Below are 19,528 nucleotides of genomic sequence, written 5' to 3'. Positions count from 1 at the left end.
AATAAAATAATAAAAAGAGAAGCTGTAGTAAAATGAAAAATATGCCAAAATTTTAAATATGTCTGTGTAACAATTTTCAGTCCCCCTTTTCTCTACATTTTTATGATAAAGGAAACATTTTCGAGTATACCTGTTTGCAAAAAGATTCAACATAGTATATTTTTTACTGATCAGTATAATACATAAGACTTCACAAAATGGATAACAAACAATTCTTCAGTATTACATATAATAAAAACATTTTATTTAATGACTTTATTTTTAACATTTTTCAATGTTCAAGGTGATGGTAATTCTTTTTTTTTTTTTTTTTTTTTTGCTATACCATTTTTAAGTTCTTTTTGAAAAAGGTTGAGGGAATTATAAAAAGTGTCTATATTTTTATATTTATTCAATATGTAAACTCACATATGTACATATACACACAGATATATACCTATAAGCATATATATCATGTACACATGGATATGTGTTATTACTCATGTACATTAATACATAAAAGTAACAGAAGAGTTGACAACTTTTTATAAGAGCTAGCTATATTAATATAGTTCCCCATTTGCTCAATAAAAAAAGGTAATTTTTTCATAACCAATATATATTTTTTTTCATTTCGCAAGTTTTATTTAATAAGAAATATATTCCCTATTATATAACGAAAAAGATAGTGCCAACTTTTTCCTCTTGTTCTCTTTATTCTTGTAAATGCACATTTCTAACAATGGATTTAACTTGTCATAGTAATGTTATTCACTCGAAAAAAGTAAACGCAAAAATAATTGAAGAGGTTTTTACATACATGTGATATGTACTTAATGACATAGCGATTTCCTTCATATCAAATCTGTACAATCTTAATGTAACATATATTTTCTCCCTTAATATTTTTTTACTTAATGGAAATATGTATATGTACTCGCCATCTTAAAAAACATTTCCTTTTTTCTACTTGTGTTTATTTTAGTATAAATGATAAATTTGTTGAGAACTAAAATTATTATGAAACCTCTTCTTTTACATGTACGTTAATAAAATAACATCTGTGAAAACAGCGAAGAAACATACTATTAATATTTCTGCACTTAAATGCATGGTCATGTTAAGCAAAAAACTAAGGTAAGCGAAAAGAGAAGAAAGCAAATAAACAAGGAAAAGGAAAAACAAATAAGAAAACGAATAAGCAAGAAAAGGGAAGGGAAATAATAACATATTCATATAACGTGTAATGTATAACGTGTAATGTATAACGTGTAATGTATAACGTGTAATGTATAACGTGTAATGTATAATGTGTTATGTACAATACAAAATGTATGATGAACTGAGGGATCGTGATAAATGGACAAAAGCAGTAGAATAAAAGCGTTCATGGTCAAAATAGCTTATATTGCTCGCGGGGAATGTAAAAATCTGCCTTTCATTTTGTTTGTCCTTTTATATAAGAACAAATGTCTTGTTTTTTTCTTTTTTTTTATTTTACCCTTATTATATTACGCTTACTATTTTACTCTTACAGTTTTACTCTTTTCATTTTACTCTTTTCATTTTACTTTTTTTATTTTATTTTATTTTTTATTTTTTATTTGTTTTATTATTTTTTTTTTTTTTTTTTGATTTGCGAAGGGGCAGCGAAGTTTCTTAAAAATAAAATATCCACAACTGCTTTCCATTTTTGCTATGCCCTGAATAGACGTGATGTTATGTAGAAACAGTACAGCAGCAAAGACATTAGTCATCAGCTTGTGTATCATCACTTGTGTAACTGTTCGTTTAAATAGTGCCACTCATGGGAACACGTACACTAATTTACACACAAGTTTATTTATTCTACTTATTTATTTTGTTTATTCATTTTGTTTATTCATTTTGTTTATTCATTTTGTTTATTCATTTTGTTCATTTTGTTTATTCATTTTGTTTATTCATTTTGTTTATTCATTTTGTTTATTCATTTTGTTTATTCATTTTGTTTATTCATTTGTTTATTCATTTTGTTTATTCATTTTGTTTATTCATTTTGTTTATTCATTTTGTTTATTCATTTTGTTTATTCATTTTATTTATTCATTTTATTTATTTATTCTATTTATTCCATTTTTTTCGTTTTATTTTATTTTTTTTTTTTTATATATAACTCATGTAAAATCTTGGTAAACCAAATTTACCCCCCCTTTCTATGTTTAAAGTACCCGTTCTGTTTTAAGCAAATTCTACTTAAATAGTTCATGAAACAGAACAAAAAAAAAAAAAAAAAAAAAAAGGAAAAAATGCAGCAAAAAGTAAAGAAAAAAAAAAAGGGTAAAAAAAATAGAAAAAAAAGAAAAATATTTCCCCCCCTCACCTACAAATTTACAAAATTTTTCGCACACGTGAATATTGTGCAAGATTCTACAATTTTTCACTACGGTTAATTTTTTTTTTTTTTTTTTTACCTCGCAAAACAACTCTGAATATTGTACAAATATATATATATATATATACGTACATATACACACATATATACTGATACACTTGCATATACACGTGCGTATACACTAATGTACACACACGATTACACCCATATATAGACATTTATTTATTTTCCAAGGCGAACAGGAAAACCTCATTGCAGAGCTGCAATTAGTTAACACGTGTACACTTGCTGCACCGCGTTTAATTCTAATTAAATACAATTCAAACTGTTTTAATTAGTCACTTTGACAGCTCCTATAATTACGCTGACATTTGTTGTTGAAACGTTTTTTTTGTTTTTGTTTTTGTTTTTGATATTGTTTTGTTTTGTTTTCTTTTTTTTTTTGCATTTATTTTTTTTCATTTACTTTTTGCGTTTTTTTTGTGTTTTTTTTTGCGTTTCTTTTTGCGTTTTTTTTTTTTTTTTTTTTTTTTTTTTTTTTTTTTTTTTTTTTTTTTTTACTATATTTTTTCTATCCTCCCCCCCTCACCAAATTTTGTTGTTTGTTTTATTAGACTTTAAGAATTTATCATATATTATGAGTTTTGAATTCTTAAGCCAACTTCTAAGTCCGCTTTTGGCCTTGTAAAAAGGAAACAATAGCGCACTTTCTTCTTCAGCAAAAATAAAAAGCTACATTTTTGTTAGCGCTATATTTTCATACTTGTTACATTTTTGTGTTATTACTACATATTCGATAACACCATATTCTCAGTGAATTCCTTTCTTGTTAGCAGTTCTTTTCTACATTTCATTGTTTACACACTTTTGTTACTGCCCTCCACATTCACTGTATGTCCTATTTACGTTTATTCATAGTTTTAGTTCCAGTAAAATATATAGCTCTCTTCTAGTTTCACCTTACTGCATTTACCGCATTATTACTGCTTTCCGCTGTTTGACCCGTTCCGCCTTATCTTTTCCTCTTTTTTAACAAAACAAAGCACAGACTCTCATGGCAATGTTCAACAACTGCGCGGAGGTGTCTAAGTGCAGGGGACAAGAACCAAAATTTTGTGATACATGTAATGACGAAACAACAAAAAGTGAACCTAACGAACAGTATTACTCAGTTGTAGACAAAATATTTTCTAAAAGTACTAGCCAAGATGACGGGGAAAATTATATGAAAAATCCACCACAGAATGCAAGACTTTTAAAACCTCTAATTCAAGAAAAAATTGTAGAAATAATGAAACCAGAAATTGAAGAAAAAATTATTGAAGTACCTCAAGTACATTATATAGAAAAACTTGTAGAAGTACCACATGTTATTTTACAAGAAAAACTTATACATGTACCTAAACCTGTTATTCATGAAAGGATAAAAAAATGCCCGAAGACGATTTTTCAAGAAAAAGTAGTTGAAGTTCCACAGATAAAAGTAGTTGACAAAATTGTTGAAGTACCTCAGTATGTATATCAAGAAAAAATTATAGAAGTACCTAAAATTATGGTTCAAGAAAGAATCATACCTGTACCTAAAAAAGTGATAAAAGAAAAAATTGTTGAAATACCACAAATAGAATTAAAAAATGTAAATATTGAAAAAGTACAAGAAATACCTGAGTATATCCCAGAAGTAGTAAAAAAAGATGTTCCTTATACTCAAATTGTCGATAGACCTTTTCATGTGGAAAAAATAGTTGAGGTACCACATGTACAACATATTTACAGAAATATTGTTTCTCCTCAATATAGACATATTCCAAAACCTGTTGAAGTACCTATGGCACATTATAGGACATTCCCAGTGGAAAAAATAGTTGATCGAAATGTACCGGTACCTGTCGAACTTCAAATTGTACAAGAATTCCTTTGTCCAAAAATTGAAGCAAGATATAAAGAAATACCCGTACCTGTGCATGTACAACGTATTATTGAACATCCTATTCCGAAAGATGCAATGAATAACCCTCTTCTGTTGCCCCTATATTATCAAGAAGATCAGATTAACAATAAAAACAATAATGGTAATAGTGGTTATAATAATAGTGGAAATTGTTATAATAACAGTAGCAATAGTTATAATAATAGTAGCACTGGCTATTGTAATATGATGCAATCCAATAGAGAAAATAATACAAAAAATTGTTTCACGTTTAATTGGAATAAAAATAATAATGACCACACCAAAATTGCTAAAATGAAAAACCCTTCTGTAGAATTGTTATTACATAATGACAAAAATCAAAATATTTCTACTACTTATAATGAGCCAAATACCATAAACGAAAATTTTACTCCATCAACTAATAACATGTACATGAATAATACAAATTTTAAGGATACTTTTAATAATCCATATACGTACAATGAAGAAGTCGACTTTAGTAAAACTATTCCTCCTACCATGAATTTACCTTATCTTAACAGCATCCAGAGTGCACACAACATGGGCCCCTACTCAGCCAGTTTGAATCAGTACCCCTCCGAAATGAGGCAATATCCCTCCGATTTGAAGCAATACCCATCCGAATTGAGACAGTACCCGTCCAATATGAACCAATATTCGTCTAACGCAAACCAGTACTCTACTAACACGAATCAGTACTCACCCGCTATGAACAGTATCCCCTACGATAGTAATGGTATTTTCAAAAAAAACAACTCCATGAATTTTAGTAATCATAGTGTTGGTACCCTCAACAATTCCTACACCACCATATCTCCCATCGTCCCCCCGGTTCAAAGTGAGCAAGCTTAAATTATAAGGTTTCATGATTGTACCTAGTTGGGAAAGAATCATATGCACGTTTCACCCACATCCGTATGAGATTGCGCGCTTTGTACTCGTCATGGAGGTTGACCAAAATAAAACACACCAAAACGAAGAAGATCAAAACGGACAAAAAGAAAGACTAATGAAGAAAAATAAAGAAAAATAGAGCAAAATGTGGAGAAATAACAGAAAATTCTGTACTTCACAATCAAACATAATTAGCTACATAAGAGCACAATACCTCAAAAAAAAAAAAAAAAAATATATATATATACACATATGCGCATAGACACATATACACATATATACATAAATCCATATACATATATACGCATATACACATATATCCATATACATATATACACATATATACATATATATATATGTACACCACGGGGCTAATGCCGAACAGCACAAAAGCTTGTGATGCTCTGTACAGCTTAAACGCCTCACTCCACTGACAGGAGAAGCTTAAATTCTTAATTATTTAATTAACCAAATGATGCTTATTAATTTTTGTTTCACCTCATTTTGTAGCATGTTAAAAGTTCATTTCATTTTTTTCACTTTTCGTTTAACTATCTCTCATAAAGCAGCTTCTTTTCCATTAATTATTTGTTAACTGTTGAAATTAACTCCTTTTGCTTTTTATTCCCAAATATGTACTCTTTTTTTTTTTTTTTTTTTTTTTTTTTTTTTACTCTTATTATATGAATATTTTAATTATTTTATGCTACTCTTCCTTCTTTGATATTGCAGTATTTGTTAATTTTTTATTTTTTATTTTTAATAAAACAGTTACCGCGAAAGGTAAAAAAAAAAAAAAAAGATGAAGCAGTACAGAAAGGGACGAATCGTTATTAAGCTGAATTAAACCGAATTAAACTAAATTAAATCGAATTAAACCGAATTAAACTAAATTAAATCGAATTAAACCGAATTAAACTAAATTAAATCGAATTAAACCGAATTAAACTAAATTAAATCGAATTAAACCGAATTAAACTAAATTAAATCGAATTAAACTAAATTAAATCGAATTAAACTAAATTAAATCGAATTAAATAAAATTAAATCGAATTAAATAAAATTAAATCGAATTAAATAAAATTAAATCGAATTAAATAAAATTAAATCGAATTAAATAGAATTAAATCGAATTAGAACAAATTATATTGCATTAAATTAAATTAAATGAACCTGCTTGTTATTAGTTTCCTACCTATAAGAGCTGTTTTTATTACAAAAAATTCCCATGCCACTGCTGCATATTAAGAAGACAACACCTCTGATGATTTACGTTTATTCAAAAGAAATCTGGAGCAAAAAAAAAAAAAAAAAAAGAGAATATTTTAAATACATACATAATTTATCATATGCATCATTGTGCTGCTTTCTTTTTTTTTTTTTTTTTTTTACTTTTTTGTGTTAACTGCTTAACAGTACAATATTCACCAAATGGTAGTCCCTTTTATTCTCTCTTACAACTGCTAGTACCATCATGTAAACCCTTCCGATCTTACATATTAACTGGAATATTAGCGAAACAACTATGTCCAATATTGCACCATTCATTTCACTCACACATGCAAACGTATATATATATATATATATATACATATGTTTAATATTAGTCAATGAGAAACTTGAACAGTTACAAAACTTTCATCCCCACAAGCTGTGCTGCAAGATAGCTATTTTCCTTCAAAAAATGATGTTATTTAACACACAGATCTTACTGAATAAATCTTGTACACAACAAAATATTGCAAAATAATACAGAAAAAAAAGGAAAAACAAATCTTTTACTTTACTAAAATAAAAAATTTGATGAATTTAATTTGTCAGTTATATATTCCACAAAAAAAAAAAATAAATAAATATATATATATATATAAAAGAAGAAAAAGCATGAAAAGAGATGAAAATAGTGTAATTTAAGCTTAATAAAGTGCAATAATAAAAGTATTGTAAAAGAAGCGTTAAAACAAAACACATGAAAAGGTGTGAAATACGAGTAAAAATGCCATAAAAAGAGAAGCGTGGGAAAACATATTATAGCTGTGAAATAAAGGAAGAACAAAAAATTAATGAAAAGAAAAAATAATAAAACTTGTGTAATAATATACACATAATAATATTTATAAAGTTAATTGTATATACTGTATAACCCCCTATCAATGGTATGCGGCTTTCAAAGTATATAAAAAAAAAAAAATAAAATAAAAAAAAATAAAAAATAAATTTTAAGTCTATTAATTTACTAATATTTCTGAAAAGTGTAAAACAAATAATTATTCTTTTTATCATTAAAAAAAAAAAAAATAAAATAAAACAAAAAACTTGACAAATCTGATAATCATAAATAAAACTTAAAAAATGTGATGCATAGTACACTTCCATTAAAAAATTAAAAAAATTAAAGGAGGTTTTTCTAATAAGCTATAAAAACATTTAATAAAAAGGCATATGACTGTTTTGGAAAAGGTGGAAAATTGACCTTATTTATATGTATATTTATTTATTTATCTATTTTTAAGTTTAATTATTTATATATATATATATATATATATATATATATATATATATATGCATTTACTTATCTATCTATTTTTTATTTTTACAACGCACGCTTGGCGTGCTTCGTCAACTGAGCATCTTTCCTGAAACTACACATGCAAATGGTAAAGGAGCAAATCGTAATGAATCACTATATCTTTATGTATATGCGCACGTGTGTATATGTGCATGTGTGCATATATACATAGGTATATATGCATGTATGTATGCCCGGGTTCCCCTACACGAGTCTTTCCGCGAATACCATGCCATATATATGTTTGCATTCACGTCCACAACTAATGATACCTTTTCCGCTAATCAAAAGCATAACCAATAAACAGAACTTCCTGATCAATACTCGTGCGCATTTATTATATCCTTTGGTACCTTGGAAGGCAAATCGAAGCCCTCTGCTTTCATCTCGATGAAGTGTCGAGCCAGAGAATACTCGAACAAGTCTAGGTAGCCATCTTTGCTGATATCAGCCAAGTTCCATATTTTGTGTAAAACAGAACTTGGCAATTTGCTTTTAATTAAATCTTGTTTGACTTGTTCCCCTGATAATTTTCCTAAATCGTTTGGACCAAGTTTATAAAAATCATCGGAATATTTTGATGTATCTATTGGACTCATTAAATATTTTTGTTTAACCCATAAAGGAATTTCCCCTGATGTTAATTCTAAAAATGGAGTTAATTTATTTTCTACAATCGTTCCTTCTTGGGTTTCGAATCTTGAATGCTCAACTGTTACAGATTCTTTTGGTATCATTTCTAATAATTGTGGTATATGAATATTTAACACTTTATTTATTCTTTCAATTTTTTTCAAATCTAATTTTGGTATTTTTATCCAATCAATATCAAATAATTTTTCTTTCATGAACTGTACAGGTGGAAAATCACCAAGTGGTAAATTATAATCCTTTGCTACTTCTTCATATATTTTATCTAAAGAACGTATTAATTTCCTTTTAATATAATCTTTTCTAAAATATGGTAATTTCTTTCTTAAATGAGATAAAAGATAAATATGAACTTTTAACGTTCTACACCTTTTAATAAAATCATTTAATCTTATCATTGTTGAATTCCTTGGTATTTTTGATAACTCTTTATATAAATCAGATGCTTCTTCTTCAAATATACTCCTATTTTCATCATGCATTAATTTTTTATCCCAAAAGGAACCAATATAGACTCTATTTACTTCTGGTGTATTTATTACTATACCCAATGACCACATTAATGAACCATATACTCTCATTAACTGTTGTGTATTTATTGTATCCGCTTTATTTAATATAATTCGTATTTTGGAGTCCTGACCTTTTATAGCTTGTATACACCTTCTAAATTCATCGGATATATCTAATTTATGTGCATCAAATATTAATAATATTAAATCTACTCTTTGTGCAAACCAGTAAATTACTTTTTCAAAATCATAACCTCTACTAATTTGTTTTATTCCACTTAACACACCTGGAGTATCAATTATTGTTATAGACTTTAATACATCACTAGATGTATTGGAACATTCTAGTTTTGATAAAAAGCTATTACCAAAACTTTCTAACTGGGAAAATGGTTTCGTTATATCACTAACTAATGCATTACCTGGTATCAGCTGTTCTTTTTCATTATACATAACTGCTACGAACTTATCTGTTGTGGGCTCAGGACCTATTCTCATACCACAATATTCCTTTTCAATTAAATGTTTTATGAACGTTGTCTTTCCTGTTGAATATTGTCCTAATAACAAGATCATAGGCTTTGATAAAAAATCTCCGCTTGTTAACAAAGGTTTATAAAAATGATAATAGTTAAATTCATTTTCTAATTCTAAGATATATGTCTTATACAACGAATACAAACCCTCCAACACGTTATCATACACCACCGTTTCTTCCTCCGTCCTGTACAGCAGCTTCTTCATCCTTTCAACTTTGCTAAGGTGAATATATACTATATATACACACGCATATATTATCTATATGTGTATATCAAAATTAATATATATATTGACGCGCGCATAGATACCCGTACATTTACACTTACATTAATGCACATATATCTATTCGCATATATGGGAAAACGTTACCCTCTTACAACTCAGCATATGCTGGTTATATACACATGTACTATGTGGGAGTAGAGCTACATACACACACAAATACATACATATACATGTATATATTTATATATACGTATGGGTATAATACATGCATATGTGCAAAGTGGTACCAACTGAATGCTTGCAAACATAAAAAAAAGAATTGCTATCACATATGACGTGCTATATTACATACGAACTAATAAAAAGAGCATACTTGTTGTTTACATTATAAAAAAAAAAAAAAAAAAAAAAGCAAACCCGATAATATAAAATAAAAACGACATACACGTTAATATATTATATATAAAAGGAAAAAATATATATATTATCTTAAACATAGACAATCTAAATTACATAAAAATGCACAGTTCAAAAACAAAGTAAATATATTTAAATTCTTTGCATGTTCTTTTTTTTTTTTTTTACCATTTTAATTTTTTTTTTTTTTTTTTTCTTTAACTCTTACGTTATGCTATTTTTCTATGCAGTCATATAACATATCACGTTATGGAATGTGAACACTTCATGGTGATAACAAAATATAGAAGTAATTTATTAAAAAGAAAAAGAATAACAATAACTAAAATGCGATGTTACCATTATAATGGCATGCCAAACTATTCACTACTAAATTTATTCAAAAATACATTATAGTATGTATATTATATAAATATATACATACATATATACAAATATATATAATATATATATATATATATATATATATATATATATATATGCAATATATAATAAAAAACTAAATAAAAAAATAAATAAAATAATATATAACTTTCTAAATATATCTATAATTTCTAATAAATATAAAATTTTAAAATGTATGTAAATCAAATAGTTAATTGTATTGCCCACTAATATTCTTTATAAAATTATTTTTTCGTTTAGTGAACGCTTTTTTTATAAAAAGAAAAACAAAAAAAAAAAAATAAAAATAAATGAAAAAAGTGATAACGATAGAAAATCAAAGTAAACGAAAGAAAACAATGAAAAACAGAACAAATTATGATAAAATAAAATAAAATTAAACAAAATTAAAAAAATAAAACAAAATATAACATAATAAAACAAAATATAACATAATAAAACAAAATATAACATAATAAAACAAAATATAACATAATAAAACAAAATAAAACAAAATAAAATAAAATGAACTTTTATATATACGTAAAAAATGATTTCTGCATAATAATAAAGTTTTTAAATCTCTTTTAAAATTTCGAAGTTTTAAGAAATATGCATATGAATTATACATAAATCATATATTTATTTACATTATATACGTGTAAAGGTAAAATTTTAGTACGCTAATTTTACATATATATATATATATATATACATATATATGAGTTAAACTATTTCGATATTAAAATAATTTTTGGACGTTAACATAATATCTTATATATGCCCCTTGCAACTATGTTTGTGAACTTTAAAATATAATTTGTTAACGTTTTATTTAAAAAAAAATTTATACTTTTTCATTTTTAAAATTGTTTCAGTTTTATTCAGAAGATATTTAATTTTTTTTTAAATGTACTGACTTATATACTTTTATGTATACAAATATATATATGTTTATATATTATATATATATATATATATATATATATATATATACTTGTACGCAGAAATATATGCATACATCTTCATTTCAATTTATGGAAGTGTTTAAAACTCCGTTTTCATGTGGTTGTTTATATTCATAATAATTTTTAACTTGTAACCACATTGAAATCAAATATATGTATAATACAATATTTATGTGGTTAACTAAATATTAGTTAAAGCAATTAGTTATCAAAGTAATGTACAAAGAACCAATTAAATTAGTATGCATATCTAGTTTACATATATCTCTTTAAAATGGTAGCAGAACTACACGTATGTTACATTCTATGCATTTACAATAAAAATTATTAATGTGCTGTAGAAATAAAACAAAAAAATGGGATAATCATAAAATAAAAATAAAGCAAAACCTTTTAACATGATGTAGTGCTGTTACTTTATATGGGTTTTTTTCAGAAGAAATGTATATTATTTATTTTCAGTTTTTGGAAAAGAGCACTTTCTTTTTTTATGTTTTCTACTATTTGTAAATAAATAAATAAATATATATATATATGTATATATTTACAAATTTGTGCTTGTACATATAAGGCTAGAGAACTACTGCGTTTTCAGTTGATGTACAATAACGAATTAATCTTTGCCTGACTACTAGTAATAATTTATCTCGAAAAAAAAAAAAAGAAAAAAAAAAGGATGTTCCAAAATTCTGACTTAATTAGAATTTATTTTAAAAAAATGTCATGTTCATTTAGTAAATTTTGTTTCCAAATTTCCAAAACAAAGCATGCATATTTTTTAAAAATGGTAGAACTAGATGTGTTCTTTTTTTTTTTTTTTTTTTTTTTTGTAAATAAAAAATACAAAATCTGTCAACTTGTGCGAAACGCTTTTATTATGTGCACGGGGAAATTCGCCCATGCTGATATGTATCCATATATGTATGTATGTGTGTACATATATGCTTACACATACATGTACTTATTTGCAATGAAAACCGGAATTACATTAAAATTTTTTGATTTGCAAAAAGCTGTTCATAGACGGCCTTCATAAATATAAGGCGTAGAAATGTTCTAATCATAACGTATTTTTTTGCACCTACATTTTTTGTGAAAAAAAATCAATAATATTTATAAGAGGTATTTTAAGTTTAACAAATTTTTACAAAAAGAAATACATTCCGTAGCACAATTCAAAATACATATAATAAACAGAACTTCATTGCAATTACCATGTAAGAAAGTTGCCCTCCTTTAATCTAATATGCGCTGCATTCTTCTCGCATAGTATCACATATATAATAAACATTTATTTTTTATTTTTAGTGTTTCAAAAATAAAGGTCTCATTTCAGACGCAAGACAAAATTTGAGTTGCATTTCACACTATTTTTAATTATATCTCTCCTTGAATATATTATTATAAAAAATGGGACAAGTTTTTCTCCAAAAAATCGAAAGTTCCAAAAGAAAAAATATAAATACTTAAAAATACATATTAATAAATAAAATTTAAAAAAAATAGCACGTAAAAATTTTTAATTTACCAATGAAACAGTTCATTTCCGCTTGGAAACATGTAAAGGTCCAAATATTACTACAGTAAAAAAGGAAAAAAAGCTTATAATATTGTAAAACGCTTTTTATATAACGTAAGTAATTTTAGCGATCATATTTTATTATCTTTATTTTATATTTTATGTATCCATTTAATCATTTATTTATTTGTATTTTTATCTATTTATTTGTAATTTTATCTATTTATTTGTATATTTATCTATTTATTTGTATATTTATCTATTTATTTGTATTTTTATCTATTTATTTGTAATTTTATCTATTTATTTGTAATTTTATCTATTTATTTGTATATTTATCTATTTATTGTATTTTATCTATTTATTTGTAATTTTATCTATTTATTTGTATATTTATCTATTTATTTGTATATTTATCTATTTATTTGTATATTTATCTATTTATTTATTATATATTTATCTATTTATTTGTATATTTATCTATTTATTTGTATATTTATCTATATATTTGTATATTTATCTATATATTTGTATATTTATCTATTTATTTGTATATATATCTGTTCATTTATTTATTAATTTTTTTTTTTTTTTTTTTTTCATTTGTACCTTCACCTTGACCTCTGCACGAGAAGGTAACAAATTAAAACGTAAAAAAATACAAAATATGAAATTGGAAAAAAAAAAAAAAAAATAGTAGCTAATGGAAATATGTCATAATGAACTGGGGTCGCCTTAACATTTTCACGTTCTTTACGAGTAAAGATAAGAAAAGAGTTCCATTTTTAAGTGATACATAGGTACACACGATATGAACACCTTTGAATTGTGTTTTCGTTTTAAGTCATAGTGTACATTATTTTGTGAGTTAAATAAGTATTGGGAATAATTTTTATATACATGAGATATGATACTTGTGAAAATGGTTTTTCAATTTTTGAAACATTGCAAAAGTATTCAAATGAGAATAGATTAAATATAAAGATAAGAATAAAAAAAAAAGAAAAAGAATATATATATATATATATAATAAAAGAGTTAAATAAAAATGAAAAAAATATGCAAAAATTTTCGAAATATGCCTACCACAAGATTATCAATAACGACAATCACAACACTAATAAAATAATTAACCGTCCATTTAACCATATTTTTCTGCATTATCAAGTAATACAAGAGAATATTCATGAAAAATGTAAGTTCCTGTTAACAGACTGCAAACCTTTTAACATCCTTAAAGACTATATTGTGGAGAAAAAACACATAGCTAATGAGAAATGGAAAAAAGAAAAAAAGACTTTTTCTCATATTAATTGTAAAAACGAAGTAACATATTACAGAAAAAATAATGTAGACAATGTTTCAATCAGCCATAATTTATATGCATCCCTAAAAAACATTTTCGTATTAATCGACAAAATAAATCGTTTCTTAGTTGTAAACAATTTACAAAAATGCAGAAATATATCGCCATGCAGAATAGTTGAATATAATGTGTATATAAATGAACGCCTTTATCTTTTTTGTCTACACGTACCGGACGAATTTGTAAACGAAACCTTACACGAAATAGAGAAAATTTTGCGAGATAAAGATTTTGTTGAACTGTGCAGAGAAATTAAAAATTTAAATTTTAATGAATTAGCTTCCTTTTTCAATATATACAATAATATAATTGGAAAAAAATATAATGAACAATGTGATAACAATTTTAAAATTTTTTTCTTTTTTCAAGATGTGGAAAAGTTTATTTTACAAAATTTATGTATATCAATACATAATATAATTACAAATGCTAATAATAAAATAATTCATAACGAAAACATTTCAAAAAAATATAGTTCGAGTAATAAGATAAATTTTCATCGAATGTATATGGAAATATTAAGTATACTAAACGTTTTAAAAAATAATAATAAATTATATGTAAACTTTATTGATTTTATATTATTTATACAATTTAAAGCTGTTTATAAGCATAATCACCACTATAATTATTCTTATTCAATTAATTTAATTCAAGTAATACACAAAGTCCTTTTTTCACAGTTAAATTATTTGTATACAACAAAGCCTTATGAAGAGGAAGAATTTATATATGAAAATTTTTTTACAGTGCTAAATGACAATTACTTTTATATAGAAAAAGAAAAATTTACGTGGAATTACATTGAAAAACACTATGAAGACATCAAACCTTATAGAAGTCTTCGTACAACTAGCCTGGGCAGTAGAGATATCAAAAAGAAAAACATTGACCTTGATGAGGATCGTAAAAACAAGAATTTTAGTAGATGCGTACAAGAAAAAAATTGCTCTCATAGTGAAAATCATTTATATAATGATGGCAAATATTACCCAACACAGAACGATAACAAGAATGAACTAAAACGCAGTGATAATAAAAATGCATGTTATCAGAAAAAACTATTGAATTGTAGCGAGTATGTTAATACAGATGATCTAACATATAATTGCAAGAATGCATATTTTCTCATTAACATAACAGAGAATGAATATAAACGTATTTCCAAAGGTATTGAAGATCTCTATTTATTGCATTACGGTATTATATTGCTAACTATAATTGTCAAAAAAATAAAGTACATGGAAAATAGGAATGCTCTTATTGATGAGGTACGTATACTAAGGACAGTTAACATATTGATGCATGTAAATAATACCAAACTAATTAATCTCAATAAATTAATAAATGAAAAGGCTACATTTTTAAAGGAGTTTTCCTCAATTCAGTGTGGTAAGGAGTCCTTGAATTTTTTACTATTTGTGGACTTCATTTTTAATACCTTAAAAAATGTGAAATATGATAATAAGTGTATAAAAAGAATAACCCAAGAATATGACACAAATAAATATTTTTTAGAAATTCTGTCCTTAGCTAGTAATATTAAACATTTATTAACAAGCAAGGAAAAAAAAAAAAAAAAAAAAAATAAAAATGAAGGCATCAAGCATTATTCTGTCAAATCAAACATAATAAGCGAAAATGAAGCTTCAACTGATGAGATGGAAAAAAACGAAAAAAAGATAATTAGCAAAATAAATAGAAATATTAATTTCCTAACAAGTGAAATCATTTTAACCTTTTCAAATTACACAACATCATCACCCTATTCGTGTAATGATATTTCCTGCAATGATGATATGACTACTATCTATATGTCCTATATATTTAATGATTTATATTTTCAAAATAATCATAAAATAATAAAATTTGTATTTTCCTATTTTTTAAAACATTTTAAGGATATTAATTCTGTATTAAAACTAAATAAAATTAACATATATTTTCAGTACATAACAATTTATAATTTTTTAAAACTATTCAAAAATGAAGTTAACAAACCGTCTACAGAGTACCATAACGTTTTAAAGATGTTCATGGAATGTTTTGATAACAACCTTTATCATAAGGTTAATGAAGATTCGTCTTTTAACAATATTCATGATAACAATTCTGATGGAATTTTTTATGTGGACATTAAAATAGAACAGTACCTGCACTTTTTAAATAAGTTATGGTACTTTTATTTTTTATCAAAAAAGTTGATTACCAATTGTGAATTTCTAAGCCATTTTAATTATCACTTTTATTTAACGTTCCATATGATTAATCAGTATGTGCAAAAATACATGAACAATTCAGAATTATTTACCATTTTTGTTAATAAGTGCATAAATAAAATAACAGGCATATTGGTGATTCAAAAGTACTTTAATATATACATAGAGGAGGATTTAATTAAACACTTATCGAAAATTATTTACCTAGCACATAATATAATAAGCAGAGAGAATAAAAGAAAGATACTCATGTACATTCTTCCTTTTATAAAACAGCCGAAAAGAAATATGGATAATTTAAAAAATTTTTTAATTGATAAAGAAATAGCTCAAAATGGTGTAAATAATATACTGCTAAATAATTACAAAAAAGATGAACTTCATATTTATAAATGTGAAAAGGAGGAAAAACGCATTTCATTTGTGCAACAGGTAAAAAGCAATATATGTGAAGAGAGAAAAAAAACGAACTTTAATCATAATCCTTGTAATGATTATGAACAATATGAAAAGTATAATTTAAATGAAATGCTGCTTTATCTTGGTTGTAAGAAAAAAAATATAGCACAAATTATAGAAAAACTGGAAAAAAATAAAAATTACAAAATAAATAATAATGAATTGTATGAACTGTTAAGTGAGCATATGAAGGAATGCATTCTAATAAAAAAAGAAAATGTAATATTAAAAAATAAATTAAACTATATTGTGTTAAATTTCGAAAAATTTATTTCCTCCTATGTTAGCGGTATTGTATCGAATAAATCCCTTTTCATGGAAGAAAATGGGTATAATCACATGAACAGTACAGGTTGCAACAACATAGTGGCCAAAATGGAGGAATGTAATAGCATCCTTAAGGGTGAATACAATACTAAAGAAGGAAACGAAATGGTAGTAGTAAATGAAGATGAAAACCCCCATAATATAAGCATAAAATTCGACTATCACCAAGTTAAGGTAAAGAATGAGTATTTTTACGAATTGAAAAAATATGAAAATCAGAGTAACATAAAAATTAACAATATACTTATAAATATGTATATGTACAATCCGCATATATGTGCAAAGAATAAAAATAGTTTCATATCAAAACATAAAACGAAACAAAAGAAAATGATAATTCTACCATACGATACGTATAAAAATATTAAGAAGTTGGTTATTTATAACGACTGTGAGAGTGTAAATTTATTTAAGCGTTTGAACAACTCGATTTATTTACTTTTCCTTAAAATGAAATTTTTTTTTAATAAAACAAATTAATTCCAAATTTGATAAGATTACATTTATTTTAATTTTGTAAAAATTAACAAGAGGAAGTTTAATCTTTGTGAAACTATTCATACATACTTCCTCAATGACAGGACAACACTTCTGCAAACATGGCACATTCTTTTTATCTGTCCTTTATTTATCGCGTGCACACACTTTTTTAAATATATAATTTTGTGTATATTTGTATGTGCATATAAAACGGAATTTATTTATATGTTGCATATTATTTCTCTTTTTTGTTTTTTTTAAAAACTTGACAAAAATATGAAAACGTTTATATTTTTATAGTGCCATGGGTTTATCAAGGTGAAAACGTAATAAATGCTTTGTATATATACATATGTGCGTAGGTATAACATATATATATGTATATATAAGTATGTAAATAATTTTCTCTGTACGAACGAGAATACAGTGAATTAAGTTTTTGTGTTTTAAATATCCTTTCTCTTTTTCTCTTAATATTTTCATACGTCGGAATAAAATATAAAATATTTTTTTTTTTTTTTTTTGATAACATATTTTGTAAATAATAGTATATAATTCTTGTTTATTTCAGAAAAGCACTTTCTAGTATAATTTTCCATAAAATATATGATGCCCCACTTTGGTCTCTAAAAAAAAAAAAAAACAAAACAAAAAACAAAATTTAGGAGTATAATAATCCAATATATTTTTTATGAAATTTAATTGAATAGTTTCTCTGTACATTCGAGTAAAACAAAATTTACATAATTCGTAGTTACATACGAAAATAATATAATATAAGCAGCACGTTATATTACGTAAAATATTTCATTCATATATATGTAATAAAAAATTAATAAGAAATTTTTATTTGCTTTTAAATGAATTTTAATATAAAATAACAGTTTTTAATTGTTATAAAACATCATACATATTTTTTAAATATAACAAAAATAAAAAAAAAAAGTTTAACTGTTTAATTTTTTTTCAAACCAAATAAGTATATCTTGCTAGATCATTTTTTCTTTTTATTCTCATAAAATTTTTGGTAAGGATGGTGAATGTTCCCAAAACAAGAAAAACCTACTGCAGTAATAAATGCAAAAAGCACACCATGCATAAAGTTAGTCAGTATAAAAAGGGAAAGGAAAGATTATCAGCATTAGGAAGAAGAAGATATGATATGAAACAAAAGGGTTTCGGTGGTCAAACAAAACCTGTTTTTAAAAAAAAAGCGAAAACTACAAAAAAAATTGTTCTCAAATTGGTAAGGAAAAATAAAAATAAAAAATGTACCTTAAAAATATGGTACATAGTATGCACAGAATAAAGAATTTGACTGTACGCATACCTGTAAATACATTTACATATGCCCAAATATGTACATATATGTATGTACGTACGTGTTAATAAAAGGAAATTATTTTTGTAATTTTATTTACCGCATATTTTTTACTTTTCAACTCTTCATTCACAACAGGAATGCACAAAATGTAAGAAGAAGAGATTTCAGACCTTGAAAAGATGCAAAACATTTGAAATGGGAGCAGACAAAAAGAAGAAAGGAGCAGTATATTAAGCTAAGTGAACGTGGACCCCTTTTTTTTTCCTGCTATTAATTAAATAGTTTTTTATTTTATCCTTTTTTAAAGGATACATATTTACCATTAAGTAATAATGTGCAAGAAAAATATATACAGTATTATATAAAA

General features: G+C 25.1%; 4 protein-coding genes across 4 annotated transcripts; 3 read left to right on the top strand and 1 right to left on the bottom strand.

Annotated features, from left to right (window-relative positions):
* Window positions 1–3,413: 3,413 nt before the first annotated feature.
* On the top strand, window positions 3,414–5,159 carry IMC1e (inner membrane complex protein 1e, putative; the record flags this gene model as incomplete). Its single annotated transcript, XM_029004699.1, has 1 exon — window positions 3,414–5,159. The coding sequence occupies one exon, from the start codon at window positions 3,414–3,416 to the stop codon at window positions 5,157–5,159; it is 1,746 nt and encodes a 581-aa protein (XP_028861362.1).
* Window positions 5,160–8,087: 2,928 nt separating this feature from the next.
* On the bottom strand, window positions 8,088–9,677 carry EHD (EH domain-containing protein, putative; the record flags this gene model as incomplete). Its single annotated transcript, XM_029004698.1, has 1 exon — window positions 8,088–9,677. One exon carries the CDS (start codon window positions 9,675–9,677, stop codon window positions 8,088–8,090), a length of 1,590 nt encoding a protein of 529 aa, XP_028861361.1.
* Window positions 9,678–13,886: 4,209 nt separating this feature from the next.
* PmUG01_08051900 (conserved Plasmodium protein, unknown function) lies at window positions 13,887–17,837 on the top strand (the record flags this gene model as incomplete). Its single annotated transcript, XM_029004697.1, has 1 exon — window positions 13,887–17,837. The coding sequence occupies one exon, from the start codon at window positions 13,887–13,889 to the stop codon at window positions 17,835–17,837; it is 3,951 nt and encodes a 1,316-aa protein (XP_028861360.1).
* A 1,033-nt stretch (window positions 17,838–18,870) lies between these two features.
* Window positions 18,871–19,395, top strand: RPL44 (60S ribosomal protein L44, putative; the record flags this gene model as incomplete). Its single annotated transcript, XM_029004696.1, has 2 exons — window positions 18,871–19,083; window positions 19,297–19,395. The coding sequence occupies 2 exons, from the start codon at window positions 18,871–18,873 to the stop codon at window positions 19,393–19,395; spliced, it is 312 nt and encodes a 103-aa protein (XP_028861359.1).
* Between the last annotated feature and the right edge of the window lie 133 nt (window positions 19,396–19,528).

This window comes from Plasmodium malariae (assembly GCF_900090045.1).
Source record: "Plasmodium malariae genome assembly, chromosome: 8".
Lineage (NCBI taxonomy): Eukaryota > Apicomplexa > Aconoidasida > Haemosporida > Plasmodiidae > Plasmodium > Plasmodium malariae.
The sequence above is the reverse complement of the archived record's forward strand: the minus strand, read 5'-3'. Positions and strand labels throughout refer to the sequence as shown.